Source organism: Bison bison, unplaced genomic scaffold, assembly GCF_000754665.1.
Source record: "Bison bison bison isolate TAMUID 2011002044 unplaced genomic scaffold, Bison_UMD1.0 scf7180017863957, whole genome shotgun sequence".
NCBI classification, from domain to species: Eukaryota; Metazoa; Chordata; class Mammalia; order Artiodactyla; family Bovidae; genus Bison; species Bison bison.
Genome location: NW_011494529.1, coordinates 1,417,389 through 1,436,822, shown reverse-complemented (window position 1 = coordinate 1,436,822; position 19,434 = coordinate 1,417,389). Strand labels below are relative to the sequence as shown.

At 46.5% G+C, this 19,434-nt stretch overlaps 1 protein-coding gene across 2 annotated transcripts in view; it reads right to left on the bottom strand.

The window, feature by feature from the left end:
- Positions 1-19,434, bottom strand: part of KANK4 (KN motif and ankyrin repeat domains 4) — a 66,186-nt gene that overhangs the window by 18,568 nt on the left and 28,184 nt on the right. For both annotated transcript variants that reach the window (XM_010833908.1, XM_010833907.1), the window contains exons 2-6: positions 17,109-17,196; positions 8,090-10,030; positions 6,723-6,834; positions 3,661-3,879; positions 1,845-1,932 (exon numbers count right to left, since the gene is read on the bottom strand). In XM_010833908.1, the coding sequence (XP_010832210.1) occupies positions 1,845-1,932; positions 3,661-3,879; positions 6,723-6,834; positions 8,090-10,030; positions 17,109-17,124 (2,376 nt within the window). In that variant the 5' untranslated portion in view covers positions 17,125-17,196. The remainder of the gene's footprint in view (positions 1-1,844; positions 1,933-3,660; positions 3,880-6,722; positions 6,835-8,089; positions 10,031-17,108; positions 17,197-19,434) is intronic.

Sequence of the window (19,434 nt, the reverse complement as noted above, 5' to 3'; positions counted from 1 at the left end):
AAGGGAGAAACCACCACACCCGCCAGTAACACGACACTTGGGGACAGCTTGAGTCCACTGTACATTTAGATCACATTCCCCATAAGCACAGGATAACCAGGACCCCCTCTTTCACACATTTACACCAGCCTGTGTTGACTAGCCCAGACTCCACTGGGGTACCTGCATGTTTTTAACAGGCATAGCTGGAGAGTCACGACATTAATGGGAAAAATGCACACTGAAAGCTAAAACAAACAACATGCCCAACATATGCATGAAGTAAAATCCAAACAGATGTGCTTGAAATATTTTTGGCTTTGAAGCTTTGCTAGGACTTTCAGAGAAAATGGTTAAACAGCTCATGGCAGGATCCCACTATCTGCAATATTCCGAGTAAGGAGAGTCCCAGAGCAAATGACACCAACTCTGCAAGTGACATGACCTAAGTGTTTTAAATGGAATATGATTAGATTATTTTCCTAAAGGGAAGGAGAAACAATGGGCCTGTGATTGTAAGAGATGAGTTCATATTCATTCCAGAAAGGGCACTGGATTGGGAGTCACTAAACTTGTAGGGCCCAGGCTTAAGTCCTGGCTCAGCTGCATGGCCTTGGAAGTTCTAATACATTTTGAATCCTTCTCGTGCTATCTACAAAATGAGGTTGAAAAAAGGGCTTGGTTTCCAACCTCTCATGCTCTGCCAAATGAGGTCCCTGCACACCCTGCTTTGTCTCTAAGGTGGGGAGGGTTGTTCTGTGCTTCGATCCTAATGTGTGTGACGTCAGGTTGGCATGTCCTCTAACTGCTTTTCTACACAGAATCAGTGGACTCTTTTGTGACTGAAACATTTTTTATGTATCAGAATATCTCCTTTACCTATGGAATCTTCAGAAGAATCTGGAGAAAGACCCTAATATTAAGGAACATACTGGAAGATTTTAATTGAAGATCTAGGAAATAACTTAGCTCTGTAATTCATTGAAGAATAAGTAGCAGGAGTTTTAATCAATATCCACATCACATATTGGTTCTTTAACAATCTGGGAACAAGTTATTTGCCAAATCAGCGAAGATAAAATACTAATGAAAATGGACTAATCGATCGTTTTTACTCCTAAGGCTTTTCTGCAAAGGAGAACAAAATGGGCTTTAAAAATGCTTACATACTGTTACATTTTGGGTCTTATCCGTGGCCCTCACGACATGGGAAAATGCGTCTATATCAGTACCTCTTGATTAAAGCAGAAATTAATCCTTAAATGTTTAATCTCTGTGGGCCATGATGGTGTTAGGGAGCAAATAGATGTATTTGCTTGCTTTTGGTCTCTTGACCCACAGGTGCACTTCAAGAAAAACAGTCAAGACTACATAACAAAATGCCAGGGCCTGAGGAAGTGGAGACGTGCAGTTCACCACCCTCATTTTATTAATGAGGAAACCAGAGCCCTGAGCATTGAACTGACTCACTCAGTATCTCACAGATGGCAGTCCGGGGAACAGAACCAAGGTTTCCATTCCACCTGCTCTTTTTCTCTCTACCCACAGTTCTATCAAACTGTGAGGTAATTTTGAGCCTAAGCCACAAATGATCCCATGACATATTCGGGGCGGGATGCCTAATAACATTTGGCAAATGCCTCTGAGCCCCAGCCCTGGTTCCTGTACACATACACAGGTTCCACTTTCTCAACACAATCCATCACCTTGGGCAGCAGAGTTTGGGCAAATGAGATAGCACACAGCAAAGAGGGGTCCCAAGCACACCCACAAAGCTTCCTCAGTTGCAAGACCCAAGTCATCGAGTGGAACTAACAGCTTAAACAGTACAGAAATCTTTACATGATGATGACAAATCAGAGTACCAAGAGCCGGTCAGTGGTCGTCCCAGTTTCTGGCAGATGTTGGCTCAATACCCGGCATGCATTAAGGAATTCTTCTGAGGGTTTATATCTAAAGAAAAAAATTAATTCATATATATATATATATGTATCAGTCTCCATCTTGATAAAAAAAAAAAGTCCCCTACCTTGACTTTCACTCTCATTTTTCACTTCTCAGCAACTCAGACATCCAAACTAGGCAACTTCTCAGGGTCAGGGGCATTCCTCAGAAACTCTGAGTGAATACAGCCTCCTGTCGAACAGGGCTGACTTCTGAACAGGGCTGACTTCTGAACTCTTCTGAAGAATGAGCCAAGCATATTTCCCTTTGGATCCTGCTGTTTTCAGGGGATGAGGTCAGATCATCAAAGCATTTTAGGGGGCCATGGGCCCCACTGTAATTCCTGACATCCTGGGAAAGGGAGGGTTATCTTTCTGACTTTGGAGCAAACGTTTTCTGCCTGAGTGACTTAAAAAATGCAAAGGACCCACTCCACAGCATCAAGTTTCTTCAGGTTATTCTTCCATGAAGGATATAGTAAGCACTAATAGAGTCAATCGAATGAAAATTGATAGCACCAGGGCACTCTCAATGATACGCATTATTGCTGCACTGGTAAAAGGGCAGGCTTGGCACTGAGAGGCCTCGGCTGGGAGTCAATGGCATTGGTCACCATGAAGCCCCACTTTCACCAAGTCCTTACAGCGCTGCTATGATGGAGCAGCCCTGTGGCCCTGCTGGACAGTCAGCTGCCATTCACTCCTGTCTCTTCTTCAGCAACCGGGTTGAGGATGGTGATAATGGTAATTAATGGCACTTACTACTCTCACTTCTCCCATTTACGGGGAATCTACTATGTGGCAGGCCCTGCACCAGGCATTTTACATACTTTTTCTCATTTAGGCCTCAGACCAAATCTATCAGGTTGCTACATTTTACAGATGAGGAAACTGAGGCGACCACAGCTTAAGCACCTTGTCTAAAGTAATACTGTGGCAGATAGAGGATTTGAAGCAAGTATGTCCACTCCAAAGACAGTATTCTCATCATCATGCCAAATGACCTCCCATCACTTTAAAAGACCAGGTTATGTCAGCATGGCCAATGAGAGAGGCAGAAAAACATGTGGGAGAATTACAAAAGACCTAAATCAAAGGACTTCCCTGGTGATACAGCGGTTGAGAATCTGCCTTCCAATGCAAGGGACTCGGGTTCGATCCCCGGTTAGGGAACTAAGATCCCATAAGCCACGGAGCAACTTATCCCATGCTATGTAACTACTGAGCCTGTGCACTCTAGAGCCTGTGCTCCACATCAGAAGAAGCCAAAGCACACCACAATTAGAGAAAACCCACATGCTACAATACAGACCCAGAGCAGCCCAAAAGGAAGAACCAAAGTTGAAATACTCACTCTGCTAGTTGTGCCACCTAACTTCCCTAAGCCTCTCTTTCTACATCTATAAAGTGGGTCTTCTAATAATTACTACCTTACAGATTGTTAAAAGGATTACATCAAGAAAATGCATGTCAAGTCCTTTAATTTTCAGTGCTAGGACCATGTTAGCTTCATATGCAGAGCTCTGTCTATGACAGTATAATCCATGAAGGCAGGAGTTAGATCTGTTTCAGTCAACCAATGCATAGAACCTGGCATAGACTAGAAACTCAAATAAATACTGTTGAATAGATGGATAAAAGAATTAACAAATAAACAAATGACTGGATACAAAGGTGAACAAATACACTCACTCTTTCTCAAAGGATCATGTGCCCCATGGGTCCCCATCTAACTTACCTCTCAGTCTTGGGATGAGGGAGCTCTTCGCCAGGCCCAGTTTCCTGGTCTGTGTCGCGGGTGCCCTCAGGGGTGCCTTGGCCCACCCTACAGCTGAGGTGGGCATCCTTGCCCCGCCTGGGTTCTGGGCCATCACATTTCTTCTCAGCCTCGCTGTCAGACAAGTCTTCTGGGGAGCTATCCTCACCACTGGTCTCCTCACTCGAGGTGGTCTCATAGCTGTCGAAGGAGACAGGGTCACTCATTCTGTGCTTCCTGCCCAGTGCTCATGTCAACACAGGTGAGAACTCAGTGGATTTTAGATAACACTGGCCTGCTCACTAACGTTGTCCTTCATTGTCTACGCCTGCAGGCCTGGGCAAGGGGACTCCCAGGAAATTTACTGTCAGAGGAGCATGCTTTTAAGAGCTCTAACACTAGAGGCCATTGGAGAGTAAAGGTAATTAACTAAGCTCTTTGCAACAAACATACAAATAGCCCATGGCCTAATCGGCCATGCATTCAGATGATTCAGAAAGGCAATCCAAGGTTCTCATGAAAGCATTTAATTCTGGAATCCTAATGTCCCGTACAAAGAGGGAACCAGATCTAGGCAAACATCCCCGACCCCTACACTGAATTCTCTGAATTGCCTGACAAATCCTCACATCTCCGGGTGATAGTGAAGCCTCCCTTTAGACCCCTGTTCTAGCCCAGCTTACCCCTGGCAAGGGTGGAACCATCTGCATCTACTCCTGGGACACAGCTGGGAATCCTGAACCTAGCACCTGCCTTTCTCAGTCGCTATTTCATCCACAGCTTGGAAGAGCAAAAGTGTGGGTGTAGGTCACTTGACTCGTGGCTTTCCCACCCTGGCAATGATCCTTATGTTCAGTTATATGTAACTCTATAGAGGTGGTAGACCAGACACCATGGAGGAAAGTTCTGGAAGACTTATTGATCTCTCTGCTGATGGTCAACAAGAGACCTCTGATGGAGGATGCTCCAGATAAGATGAAGACTTCAGATTCTTGGCCCACTGGACACTTCCACAGAGACGAGGCGAGACCAGTGCCATTCTCATGCTCTCTCTCTGAACAGCGGTCCCTATGCAAGGACCCTGTGCTGAATGAATTTGCAGACCCAACCTGCTCGCTGGTATGCTTGCATTCTGTCTTGTTCAAACCCCAGATATTTCTTCCTCTACTGTGCTTGGAACAACCTTTTGTTTTTGTGATTAAGAAAGTGGGGGGATATATTAAATTTACCAAACAGTTCTTTATCTTAGAATTGTTTCCATGAAAACTCCAAAATCCCTGTCCTCACTGAGCTGAATCTCTAATTAGGGGGTGGGAGAAAATAAACACATGAACAATGTATTCAGATAATCATAAGAGCAATGATAAACTAGTAATGGGCCATGGGATACTGTGATGGGAGGAGGGGCCACTTTATTTAGAGCAGAGTTTTTTAACATTGGCAGCATGTTAGAACTATCTAAGGGTACTTAAAATTTCCAACAGCTGTACTGCACCTGAGACTAATTAAACCAGAGTCTTTCATCTGGGAGGGGCTCAGGCATTGATATTTTTCAAGGATGCCCCAGGGTTTCCTAGGTTCAGTCAAGGTTGAGAACCATCACATCAGAGTGACATGTACTGACAGTTATCTGCAAGAGGAGCATTTAAAAAAAAAAATCAATATCTTGGGATAAACCATAATGGAAAAGAATATTTTAAAAAGAATGCATAAAAAATAAATATATGTGTAAAAAAAAAGCAAAGAGCACTTTAAATGGTGTGTATGCTCAGTTGCTCAGTCATGTCCACCTCTTTGCGACCCCATGGACTGTAGCCCACCAGGTATCTCTGTCCATGGGATTTTTCAGGCAAGAATATTGGAGTGGGTTGCAACTTCCTCCTCTTTAAGTGGAGGGAAAGGCAAATGCAAAATCCCCAAGCTCAGCCTAACCCAGCATGTTTGAGTGAAGAAAGGCCAGAGCCTATGGAGGGGGGCGAGGAATGTTATAGTTACAAGACAGACTTCCAGGTTTTGGCACAAAGCTGGCACTTTTGCAAGTATTTAAGCAGGGGAAGAGGCACGACCTGCTTTAGGCTTTGAGATTAGGCTGATTCTCCTTTCTGGACACAAGCTGGTAAAAGAAAAAAGTGGTTTCTCCTGGGCCACAATATCTGACAGCTGAAGGAGTGGGAACAGCAACCCACCTATGACCCCACTTCATCTTTTCTGATGTTGCCCTCACAGAACATCAAACAGTAGTGACGACACCCTTGTCTGAATCTGGTGTCTTCCTTCTGGTCTAACCCAAATTAGCCAGGGTTCCAGTCTCTTCTGGGCACTTCCCAGGCACATCCCTGTGGGCTTTCCTACCATCCTCTGCTTCTTTCTCAACTAGAGTTCAGCTCAGCCTGTCCAAGCTTTCTCTTTACTTTTTTGTTTCAAGTCTACCCAGGTCCATACTGTGAGTTAAGGGCAAGGACCATGATTTATTTGAACTTTTTTATCCCTACCACCAAACACATCATTGGTATTTAATAAATGTTCGCTAAATGACTGACTGAGAAAGTATTCTAAATCCAGTGGTTTACTGTCTACCCTATATAAGGTCTGGTTCAAGTTCTGAGTCAACAGACATTGGTTGTTTTCCTTCATCCTAAAAAACATCAGTTTGATTTGCCATAAGTTAGTCAAAGGAAGGAAAAAATTAAAAGGATGAAATTTTAAATTCTACAAATTAAGGGTTTGTCGATTCAGTGTTGTGGTTCAGATTAAATGTCTTCCCTCAAGGGCTCATGTGTCCCCCAACTCCCAGAAGGTACTGAATCCTGGCCCCAGGGACACAAAAGCCAAGACATATTAAGAGCACAGGATCCAACAGAACTACCACGTCTGGCAGGCAGCCAAACATATGCAAACCCGAGAGGGAATTTTAAAGGGCCGTTGAGATTAATTCCCTTGAAGAAGAATGAAAACCAGATGCTTTCCCCTAGGAAAAGAGTGTTCAGGACAACAGTGGGAGAGGTGGTGTGCAGGGCAGTCTGGGCTTCATGAGCGATGCTTACCCACCGTTAACCCCAACAAACTGAAGGTTCTTTTTGGTCCCATTACCTCCTGCACGGAAGCCATAGTCTTTCTTTTTCATTATGGATTTAAGGCTGGTCGACGGGGAGATCTCTAGGCAGACACAACATCATAGGTTAGCATGATCTGGGGAATACCCCCGAGTGCAACAGAACTGTGACCCTCGCTTTGAGGGGACACAGGCTGGAGGTGTGTGAAGGGGTAGAACAGGAGCTAGACAATATAAATAAAATATTCTGAGGGTCTTTGAGGGGCGTCGGACTTCTGGTCAATGCTAGTCAAATTGTTCCTGTTTACAAGCCCTCTACATGAAGATGACAGAGAAGAGTTATTGGAGAGTTATTGAACCATGTGGGTGGCGTGGGTGCCATTGTTGTCCCTAACTCAGTCTGGGGAAATCTGAGGCTCAGATGTGCTGAGTGAATGACAGAGCAGCAGCAGAACTTAGGCCTCCCGAGCCCTGATCCAGCACCCACTTTTGCACCTCAGAGGCCCTTCCTGGCTCACAAGTCAGTTAATATTTGTGATGTGGGGCAGGCATGGAAAACACATGAGCAAGAGCACACATCTTATTTTGCTGTTCTCAAAGGTACAAGGGGCAATTCACAAGGGCTAAGACTAGAACTAGCACCGAAATAATGAGAAAGCCAATTTGTGCTCTGCGGCAGGAAGCAGACTAACACGTTGCTGCCCGTTTAGCAAAGCAAAATATGGTTCCACTTAACAGGGAAGAGTGTGTGATCTGTTACAGGAAGAAGCGCTGCTCAGCCAAAGGGTCGACTTGCACATGTGAGTATGGAAGTCTCTCTTTCTATCTCTCACACACACACACACTGAAGTTCAGTAAAATATTTCAGATCTCGATAGAATGTTCTTCCAAAACAAGGCTACAAAAAACCTCTAATGTGCAAGAAGTAGGGAGGACCGCAGGAATGCAAGAGCCCAAGACACAGTCAAGGAAGGCAGAGGTTTAAAGCACTCACAGCCAGTGCCAGGGCTGCCTGCACACAATGCAAATGAGAATGAGGCACCCCTCTGGGCAGACACAGTGCTGCGGGCTTGGCAAGTGTGGGCTGTTTCAGCTCCTATTTACCCTCTGGCATCTTTGTGCCCTGTGCTATCTGAACAGCTGTACGTGGTGGCCCTGCAGTCAGTCCCAACGTTAGAGCAAGGACAAGAGGAGGGGTACCAAGCCTCCACTGTTCCAGAGATCAGTTTTTATTCCATTGGGCTCCCGGATGTGTTTGAATCTTTTTAAAAAACATATGCATGCAATTAAAACCCTTTTTCCCATTTGACTCCTCAAGTAAAGGAGAAATGGTTCCCAGTCTCAGGCACCAGTATTTACCCATCGTTGGGGAGGAGGAGGGGCCTGGGGGCTCCTTCTGGGGTGGAGCCTGGGCCGAGTAGGCAGACAGAAGCAGGTTGAGGGAGCTCTGTAGCTGGCTCTGGATGCTGCTGAGTTTGGAGGCAGGCTGCTTGATGGCGCGGGCCAGCTCAGGGTATCCGTGTTCCAGGCAGCTCCACTGCTCCTGCAGGAGCTCTTGGATCTTCTTAACGTACTGCCCAATAGTGGCGTCAGTGGGGGAGCTTGGTGGCCTTCCAAGGCGCTCCTTCCCCGACAGCTCTGGACCAGCCTCCTCCCTCCCTGCTGGGGGAGCCTTTCTCTCACCACTCCCTGGAGATCCTCCTACTCCCCTGTCCAGACCCTTAATTCCCACCGAAGGACCTCCTGCCTGCTCAGAACCTCCCTCTTCGATCCTGAGTTCAGTAGAGAGGCAGCTGTGTAAAGAAGGCATGAGGACCGTCTCAGAGCCCTGTGGCAGTGATGGCTGGGGTGGTGACACAAGTCCTGCTGGGCTCCCATCCCCTCGTTTGTGACTTTCCCACCCCCACAGGAGGCCATTCCCCTCTCCCCTGGCTCCCCAGCTTTCAGATCCCATGCTGCCCAGAAGGCTGACCCCAATGCTCTTGTCACACGACTGTCTGGTCAAGAGCCCTTGCAGGGGGTCAGTGTTGACCATGGCATCAGTCTGGCCCTGAGCATCTTTGGTGTTCCCACCGCTAAGCTCTTCTACCAGTTGAGCTACAGTGCACTCTAGCTCTTGAATCCTCTGCCCCTTCGCCTTGATTTCCTCTTCCTGCCGCTGGAGGGCAGCTCTGACCTGGGCCAGTTCCTCAGTTCTTCCAGACAGTTCGCCTTCAAGGTCCGAGATCTGCTGCTTCAGGCAGGAGATGCTGCCAGGATCCAGGGAGGCAAGGCCCAGGCTTTCCTCCGTGACGCGGATCCCGACGCTTCTCACGTCCACCTCTACAGGTGGTGGTGGTGGGATTTCGCTGATGTTGAGCTCGATTTCTTCTAGGGGGAGCTCATTCTCAGGGATGGGTGACGGCAGAGGTGGGGGGCTTGGTGTTGGAGAGCTGGGGGTTGTGACCACCACCTGGGCTTCTCTGCTTTCCTGTTGGTCTTCTGCATCCTCTAGAACCACAAGTGCATTCTGGGACAAGAAAGGTGGACTTGGGAAAGAGAGGTGATTTGGAGCCTCTTTTTCGCTTTCTGGAGGCTCAGGCCCCTCCTGGATCAGCTCCGGAATCCCTGGTACTAGGTCTCCCGACTCTCTGACTTCCGGTTGGGTTGCTGCTCGCGGAGTGAAGTTGGAAAAAACTGCAAATCCTTCCGCGGGCCCAAAGGCCCCATCACAGACAACATCTTCGCCCTGAAGTGGAGGGAGGACCGGCGGGGTGGGGGGTCCTGAGTTTAGGCTTGGGTCCTCCGAGGCCCTGGTTTGCAGCAGCGTGGCCGGCATGCTGGATGCTCTCAGAAGCTGGGGCCGTCCACTCCCGGAGGTGAGCTCAGCCTCCCCGGGAGCCGCAGCAGCCTCTAGCTGTCTGGCCGTCTCCATCAGCAGGGCCTTCCGGTGGTAGCTCACCTCGCTGCCGCTGGCGGCTTGTGGGGCTTGGGGGTGATCCCCGAGGAGCAGTGGCTGGGCTCGGGCCTCTGTCCCCAACACTTTCCTCGACACCATGGGGGACCAGTTCGGGTGGGAAAGAACAGCATGGGGGCGAGCCCCGCTGTCGGGAAGGCTGAAGTTTCGGGGCAAAGTGCTGAACTTGGCTTGTTTGGCCCTTCTGTGGATAGGAATCCTTTTGATGGTGTTTCCCTTCTCGATGTCATCCACATACTTGAGGAAGTCCAGGTCCAAATGGAAGCCATATGGGGTCTCCACAGAGTAGGGGTGGCTCTTTGGAGGGTCTTTCTCTTCATCCCCCTGAGAGGACTGGTCTTTGGCTGGGAGACAGAAGGCGTAAAAAAGAAGCACAAAGTTAATAAGAAATGTGGGACGGTGAGACCTAATATGTGCGATTTTTACTTAATGCTCTTATATAAGTGTTCTCCTAAATGTTCCAACCTCTGAATTATGCTGAGATGTTCACGGACTTTTGGCTGTGCTGAGAAACCCTGTTATTAAATCAATGTGGACTTAGTCAATGTCTGCAAGGAAATAGGTGAAGGGAATAGTTTCCAATCTGCACTACGTCATCTCAGCTATGATTGTGGAATGGGCCTTCAACTCAGAAAAATAAAATAGTCTCATACTGTTTTTCTGTGGTTTGAGTCATGTAATTGCTGAATTGAAGTAACCAGGAATTTGCCAAATAAGGGTACTAATTGGTAATTGTGACTATGGATGTTTTCCCAGGATGAGATACACAATTTTCTCAACATTAAAAAGAGAACCTTGCATTATTCAAATAGGTACTACTAAATCCTGCTAAAGCCAGAGATATCAAGGAGTCATGCTTCCTACATTATTTAAGCTTCCTCTGATGACTGAGCCTCTAGGTATGTGAAGCTCAGAAGGAAAGGGAACATATAGTTACACTCAGCCTATACTCTCTTCACCAGAAAGAAGCATGGTGCTTAACAAACACGTTTTACTTTCAAAAGCTCATGCCAAGTAAGGAAATATCACGTTTTTCACAAACTGGAAAAAAAAAAAAGTGGTGGAGGAATACGGGACAATTAATGTAAAAAGAGACATTGACAAACATCCTCCAAGAAGTGTGGGACTTGTGATTTTTCAGGGCAGCCCAAAGTATCAGGGAATAGCACAATGAAAAAGGTCTCTATCATACCAAAGCACACTGATCTTGACTCCAACAGAGGATGCTGAGAACAAGTCAGTTCTTTGATTATCTGAATCCATAGGGATTTGTCTCCAAGTAGCCTCTTCCTCTGAAGAAGGCAATGGCAACCCACTCCAGTACTCTTGCCTGGAAAATCCTATGGACGGAGGAGCCTGGTAGGCCGCAGTCCATGGGGTCGCTAAGAGTCGGACACAACTGAGCAACTTCACTTTCACTTTTCACTTTCATTCATTGGAGAAGGAAATGGCAACCCACTCCAGTGTTCTTGCCTGGAGAATCCCAGGGACAGGGGAGCCTGGTGGGCTGCCGTCTATGGGGTCGCACAGAGTCGGACATGACTGAAGCGACTTAGCAGCAGCAGCAGCAGCCTCTTCCTCGGGTTAAACAGTCTTCGTTCTTTTGATGTTCCTCATGTGACACCCCTTATTATCTCTGTGACATTCTGCTAAACATCCTCTGGAAATGCTGAGCTCAGGAGAGAACATTACTGAAGAGCACAGAGGCCAAGAATATGGACCCTAGAGCCTGGTCTATATCTCAGCTTTGTGACCTTGGGGAAATTGCATAGCCTCCCTACATCTAATCATCTGTAAGATGGCAATAATAATAGGAAAGATGAGACTTGTGGACTGATTAATTAATACATATAACATGCTTAGAACAATGCCTATCACATGATAAACATTTAATACACACTCAATACTGTAGTTACTATCTTTGTGGAAGCTCAAATCAGAGAGAACTGAAGCCCTCTAATGGAAGCTGATTTGCTGGGTACACAGGAAGGGATTCTCAAATTTCTTTTGTATCTAACTGGTTGCTTGACTCTAAGAGTGATAGGCCTTGGGGGCAAAAAAGACAAAATAGCAGTAGTTCAGTTCACTTACCTCAACCACTAATTTATTGAGCATCTGTGTTGGTTGCTGAGATAGATCCTAAGGACACTAGAGATAAATCAGGTATACCACTGCTCTCAAAAAAAGTATGGTCAAGTAGGAGAAACACCAACAAGTATGATGCAGTGTGACAAGGATGGCAACAGATACATGCTCAAGGGTCAGTCTTCCTTCCTGACTTATTTTCCTAGTTTCTTCAGAATAACTTGCTTGGACTTAGAGGCTAATTATGCCTTGGTTGGAGAGAGATGACTTCACAAGAGTGAAGCCATGTAACTGGGTGTTAAATGAATAAAGAGCAATTTTCCAGGAGAATAAGAGATTGAAGGACATTGTGGCTGTATATTTCCAAGGTGGCCATTATCAGTTCCTACCTTCTCTAGACAGGCAAGGGAATCCCATATGAACACGTGGCATCTATTTCTTCACCCTTTTGAATCTTAGCTGGCCTGTGAGTGCTTAGACCAAAAGAAAATGGCAGAAATGACACTGAGAAAATCCCAAGGGTAGCTCATAAGAAGTCTCTTAAGTGTCTTGTGGGTCTCTTAGAATGCACACTCAGTGGGAAGCCAGATGCCACATAAAGGGATCCAGCATCCCTGAGACTGCCATGCTGTGAGGAAGCCCAAGTAGCCCCATAGAGAGTTCATGTGGAGAGAGGGAGAGAGATGCCTAGCCAGCCTGTGCTGTTCCAGACATCCTGGCTCAGGTGCCAGGTATAAGTATAATGCCAGTGTAAGTCAACTTCCAGATGACTCCAGCCTCAGCCCTCATCTGACTTCATTGACAAGAGGGACTCCAAGTGAGAACCATTCAGTTGAGCTTGTGTTAATAATGCATGATTATTTTACTCCACTGAACTTTGGGGTGGTTAGTTATGCAGCAATAGATAGCCAGGGCAGATCGGATATATGTCAGAAAATGAGCAAATGCTTTGAGGTGTGAAAAGTGAAAGAAAGTGAAGTCGCTCAGTCCTGTCCAATTTTTTGCAACCCCATGGACTATAGCCTACCAGGCTCCTCAGTCCATGGGATTTTCCAGGCAAGAATACTGGAGTATGTTGCCACTTCCTTCTCCAGGGGATCTTCCCAACCCAGGGATCGAACCTGAGTTTCCTGAATTGCAGGCATATGCTTTACCTTCTGAGCCACAAAGGAAGCCCCTTGTGTGAAAATCCATGGTAATTCAGGGTTCTGTAATTGCAGTCATATGGCTGAAACTTAAAATGTGGAAGAGAATGGTGAAGAGTAGGAAAAGACAAAATTGGAAGGTCATCAAGACCCAGATTAGGGAGCCACTTGTATGCTCGCCACCAAGCTTTGACTTTACTCTCTAGGCAGTGAGAGCCATCAAAGAGTTTTACACAAGGAAGTGACTTGATCAAATGTGACTTCACAATGATCATTCTCGCAGAGGATTAGAAGATGGACAAACCAGAAACCCAAGGATCAGTTGGGAGACTGCTGACATGATCCAGGTGAAACAAGCTAAGGGAATGGAGAGAAGGGGCAGGTTCAAGAAGAGGTGCACGTGATGGCATTACCTGGGGCACATAGGACTGCTTTTTCCTTAAAGGTGATGACATATTTGGGCTGAGCTCTTCCTACTTGCCGGTGTGATCTATCCTTCTGGCCAGTGTCACATGCTTGTCACTGTGTTTATGGAAGTACAAGTATCTCCAAAGAACTAAAGAAGTCAAGTAGACACACGAAGTCTGAACCCTTGAACACTGACACAATCGACCCTACCAGCCTCAATGCTAAGTAAAATCTCAAGGCCTGTGGGCGATTAAGTCACAAAAGGGAACAGAGCAAGGCATTGGTGCTGACCTACAGGGATGGGTCCAAGTTGGGTTCCAGAGTTTCTGTGCAAATACCTGGACTCCAGGCAGGAAAGGAGTAAATATTCCTCCAGCATCCAAAAAATTCCAACTAAGTTCCCATTCACCCACTTAATTTTTTTTAAATCAACCTGCTTTTCCTCAAAGAGGCACACTGGTAGTCTCAATAAATAACAGCAATTGCTCTCTGTTAGTTTCCCAACTGCACTCTGCTATACTCTTAAGCCTACTGGTCAACTTAGCAGCCTTCTGGACTTCAGGAACAAGCCAAATCAGAGACGAGGTATTTGTCTAAAGTTAAATAGGGAGCAGATTTATGACCCAGAAGGCAAAGAACACTACAAAGGAGAGACTGCATTATTTATCTGCTTATTGCCTCAATTCGGTGGAAATGCAGTGATTTGCCCATCAGCCGCTGGGAGCAGGGCCAGAGCACAAATACAAAAAAGGCATCAAATGAGAGACAGCAGATTGAAAGGGGAAGTATTCCACAAGCGAGATTGAGGTGAACCAAAGAAATCTGTAAGACTGAGTAGTTACCCCGATGATGGCTTTAATAGGTGCTTCCCAAGGTAGGGGTATATTTCTCTCTCAGTCTCTCTCTCTCTCTCTCACACACACACACACACACACACACACACAAGTACACTGTACTGTTGTCCTGCCACCTACCACTCTGTGTTCCTTCTCTTTCTCCCACTGCAAGAGGAATGTTGGACCTTGAATGAAGGATCTTGATCTTATATACTGGGAGACCTGTGTTCACATTAAGTTCTGCCCCTTTTAATTCTACCTGGTGATAGGTATGCAGGAGCTCAGAATTCCAGGCATTGGGCCAGGGCACGAATTAATTAGGAGGGCTGTCTTCTCGAAATGAACTTCAGATCAGACACACCAACACATAGCCAAACTGGCTGGAGTTGAATCCTGCCTCTGTCATCTCCTACCTCTGTGATTCTGGGCAAATTACTTAAATTCCCTATACTTTAATCTCTCCATTTGTAACACAGCAATAACGAGACCTAACTCAAAGAGTTTTTGTGATTGTAGGCACTGATGAGCAGAGAACATGACACAGGTACTCAACAAAGGGGCCAAAAAACAAGGATGAGCTGGTTCCAAATGGGGCAGTGGGTTTTCACTGAGACTGAGTGCTCTCTTGGAATATTTAACTCTGTGTTAGGATGACAGCTTCAAGAGGGAGTGAGAGTCCAAGAAAACAACTCTGAAGAACCTGGGGAAATCAGTCAGGGGAGAAGGAAAAAGTAGGATATATGAGGCTCCAGTATTCTCACCTGGAGAATTCCATGAACAGAGGAGCAGGCGGGCTACAGTCCATGGGGTCGAAAAAGAGTCGGACACCACTGAGCAACTAAATGGCAACAAATATGAGGCTCAGAGCCATCTAGGATTCCCTAGAGAGTCTTGGTCTGAAAGCACCCACATCACCAGACCTTGAAAAGGAACCTGCAGATGCAGTCATGAGCCTAAGAGTTACACACAGACTCGAGAAAAGAGATTAGAAGTAGACCAGGCAGGGAGGGAGGTGCCGCAGTCATTGCCCTGAGGGACAAAGTGAAGTGCAGGACAGGTAAGTGAAGGCATTTAAAATGATGGGGAAAGTCCAAAAGCCTATACTCAGTTTCTGGAGGAAATAGGAAAAACAGAAAGGAGAGAGAAAATAGCCAAAACTACAACCAGAAAGAAGAGGAATTAAATGAGCCTCCTCAAAAGGCCAAGACAGCGGAAACTCTTTTCCTTCTTCTGCCTTTATTTTGTGAGATGTGTGGGCCTGAAGGGAGGGGTGCCTTTCTTAGCTGGTTGTGGGTGATCACGTGGCAAGCAGCTGTGCCGAGGATGCTGAGCAGGGACAAATGAGGCAAGCAGAAATGACAGGCCCCCGGGGCATTAAGGGAATTAGCTGGTGTTCTGTGGGACCACTTCCAGGGATGCACTGAAAAGGCATCTCTGGGGAGAGAGGCAGACTTTTGAAATAGATGGTAACTGCGTTTGGAAAGGAGGATAGAGCGGAGCTGGAGCTGCTGTCCAGAATTTAAGCCCTGCACCAGTGAAGGGCCATCTAGGCTCTCCTGTTTCCTGTCATTCAGTGATTTGGAAAAAAACATTTCATTAGAAGTCAGGGGATCGGGGTCTAGTCCATGACGTTTGGCATATTTCCTAGAGAGGGGAAAGGAGGATCATTGCTTGAGACATTTGTTGGGCTAGGTAGTGATTACTCAGCAACCTTACATGCATTATCTCATTCAGTCCTTCACCATCCCTGTGAAGTAGGTATTAGTATCTGCTTATAGACGAGGTGTCGGAGAAGGCAATGGCACCCCACTCCAGTACTCTTGCCTGGAAAATCGCATGGACGGAGGAGCCTGGTGGGCTGCAGTCCATGGGGTTGCTGGGAGTCGGACACGACTGAGCGACTTCACTTTCACTTTTCACTTTCATGCATTGGAGAAAGAAATGGCAACCCACTCCAGTGTTCTTGCCTGGAGAATCCCAGGGACGGGGAAGCCTGGTGGGCTGCCGCCTATGGGGTTGCACAGAGTCGGACACGACTGAAGCGACTTAGCAGCAGCAGCAGAAGCATAGATAAGGTGTAGCAGACTATTAATAAAAATAGCCACAATTATAACCCACCCTTGTGTACTTCCCTCCCACACTGATCCTAGCTTGGCTTTGTGACTTGCTTTGGCCAGTGGGTCAACAGCAAATGTGACATATGCAGAGACTTGAAAGTTGCTTGCACACAGGAGTTTGTCTATTCTTACTGTGCTTGAAAACCCTTCTGTCAATAGGTGAACATACCTCAGCCAGCCTGCTGGACAACACAAGAGACACGGCCAAATCATCGCCAGTGCCCCAGGTGATGTGGGGTCAACCACCAGACATACGAGTGTGGCCATTCTAAACTGTCAGGTCAAGTCACCCAGAAGACCATAGACACATAAATAAGTTCAACAGCGATCAGTCACATTGGCCCAGCTCAGAGCAAAGGCTCTGCCAACCCAAAGAACCTTTTGAGAAATAATAAATACCTTTAAGTCGATATTTTTTTTTGAGTGGTTTGTTATGCATCAAAGCTAACTGATACATGAAGGAAGTGAGGCTCAGAGAAGTGAAATGCCTTGGAGGATCACTCAGGTAGGAATGTTGGCTCATTTTACCATATCATGCCTTGTCTCTAAAATGAGGTTAATGAGGGAGGTCATCCTGCTCCCTTCTTGGTGCCAAGAAAGGATGAGAAACACTCCAAAATTACCCAAGTCCAATATAAACATAAGGCTTCATTTTCATTCCCTACCACCTTCTCTTGTTCATGCCTGAAATACATGGTTTGGGTTTCCCAGCACCGCCTATATGGGTAAGGTCTCCCATGTTTCCCCTAAGCTATCCAGTATTTATAGTAATAATCTCTTTCCAACCCAAGTGCTCACTGTAGACCAGGGAATACAAAGAAGCCTGCCTACCATCTGTCTTCTCCATCTTAGGGATTGTTGACCACCAATGTCTCAGGCACTCTTCATCCGGTAAGTCTGTAAAATTCGTTGGAGAGTTCTGAAAGGAAGAAGGAAGGAAAAGTGGAGATTCTCATTACAGTTAGAATAAGTATAGAGGGCCCCTCCTTACCTTTCTCCCAGGGTGCTCATGAGCTCATAGCCCTCCAAGGAGGAGGGCTTTACACAATACCTAGAGTCCAATCTTGGGTGTGTCTTCATGGGATGTTAGCAGTGGTTGACACCAAAGGAAGTCTCTGGTCAGACTCCCTCACTGGGCAGATGAGGAAGCTGAGGCTTAGAAGTAAACTGTTCTGTGCACCACCTCTCAGCATATTAGTGAAGAAACTGGGCCTGCGGCTCCAACAAGCAGCTATCCTTAATATCAGGAGCTGAAATCTACTCACTTCCATCACAGAGAACGAATTTTAAACCATTTTGTGGAAAAGTTGGAACCAGAGAACCTTCAAATGATCTGTGACATCCCAATCAGACTCAAGACAAAGATGAACTAACTTGAAGGACCGACAAGGAGCTGATAGTTCAGGGTGATTTCTAACCATGGGCAGAACAAGGAGGCGTTCATTTGACCTAGGTGGCTGGAAGATATCGGTGACTATGCAAGCAGAATACTCTCCTGACTCTGAATTAGAGTCTCTTGAGGTTTGATCATAAATTCTCCCCAAAGTTTCAATCCTTTTCCAGAACTATTTCTTCAAATGGTATACAGCCTGGCTCCTGCCCCCAATACAATAAATCACCCAAGAAATTGGCTTTTTATGATTGTAACTCCACACACATCACAATAATAAATAATCTGTGACACCTCAGCAGTGGAAGCAGGGTTGTTTTAGGAATCCCGATGTGCTTGACCACAACCTCTGGATCAGAAAAACGTACCAGGGATGAGGGAAAGGCTGGGGGGAATTGAAGTGAGAGAAGGATGACAGGAAGCCCCCAGCAACCCGGGATAAAAAATGGGAAACAAACAAGCAAACTGGAGAAGAGGGCTGGGAAATATGAGGCCTGCCAAATTAAAGGAAGTCTGAAGTCTGCCTGATGGAAAGTTTGGTGTACACTCTTTCTGTAAGCGAGGCTACTGTCTCCAAAGCTATCACCCACTCCTGTCTTGGTCTCCCATAACCACAGTCCACTCAGAAGCCAGAGGGCCTCTGCCACTGCAGAGCGATGGAGCCTGGAAGGGCAGGCAGGGTTTCTATAGGCAGAGACACTCCTTACAGAAGGATCACAGAAACTGAGTCACTTACCTTGTGGCAACAAGTACTTGAATCGGGGGGCAGCGTGGAGCTGGAGTAGAGAAATTAGGGAGAAGAAAGATAAATGCGGATGGTCCTGGAGGCTAAGAGTGGCCACTAAGGAGGCAGACAATGGGAAGTCATGGAAGGTCCTAAGCAGGGGTGAGGGAGGGTCACCCTTGCTAGAAAGAGGAAGTTCTGAAACAACCTATGTGTCCATTAACAGATGAAGGAGTAAAGAAGATGTGGTGTCTGTGTGTGTGTGTGTGTACAGGTATATACACACGGAGTGGAATATTATGTAGCCATAAATAGAAGGAAATCTCACCATTTGTGATAACACAAACATGTACTGTATTTGTCTTTGACTTAGTCCACTGACCATAATGCCCTTAGGTACACCTGAGGACAAATACTGTATGGTATCACTTACACATGAAACTTCATTTAAAAAAAAATGTATAGACACAAAGAATAGATTGGTGGTTGTCAGAGGCAGGGGTTGGGTGGGTGAGGGGTAGGCAAAATGGGTGAAGGGGCTCCAAAGATACAAACTTCCAGTTCTAAGATAAATAGGACCTGGGCACGTAATGTACAGCATAGTGACTATAGTCAGCAACACTGTATTGTATTTTTTGAAAGTTGCTAAGAGAGTAGATCTTAAAAGTTCTTACCACAAAAAAAATAAAAATAACTAGGTGACATAATGATGTTAACCAAACTTACTGTGGTGGTTATTTCACGACATATACAATAATCAAATCATTATGCCGGACACCGTGCTAGATGTCAATTATACAACTACACAGTGTTAGATGTCAATTATAATTCAATTGAAAAAAGAAAGAGAAGGTTCCTGGGCAGAGGACACTGCTGCCCATCTCAGTGCTCCGGCTCTGCAGTCCACAGCCGATGACGGGGACTCCCAAATGCAGGTGGGGGGGTGGGGGGGGGGGGGGGGGGGGGGGGGGGGGGGGGGGGGGGGGGGGGGGGGGGGGGGGGGGGGGGGGGGGGGGGGGGGGGGGGGGGGGGGGGGGGGGGGG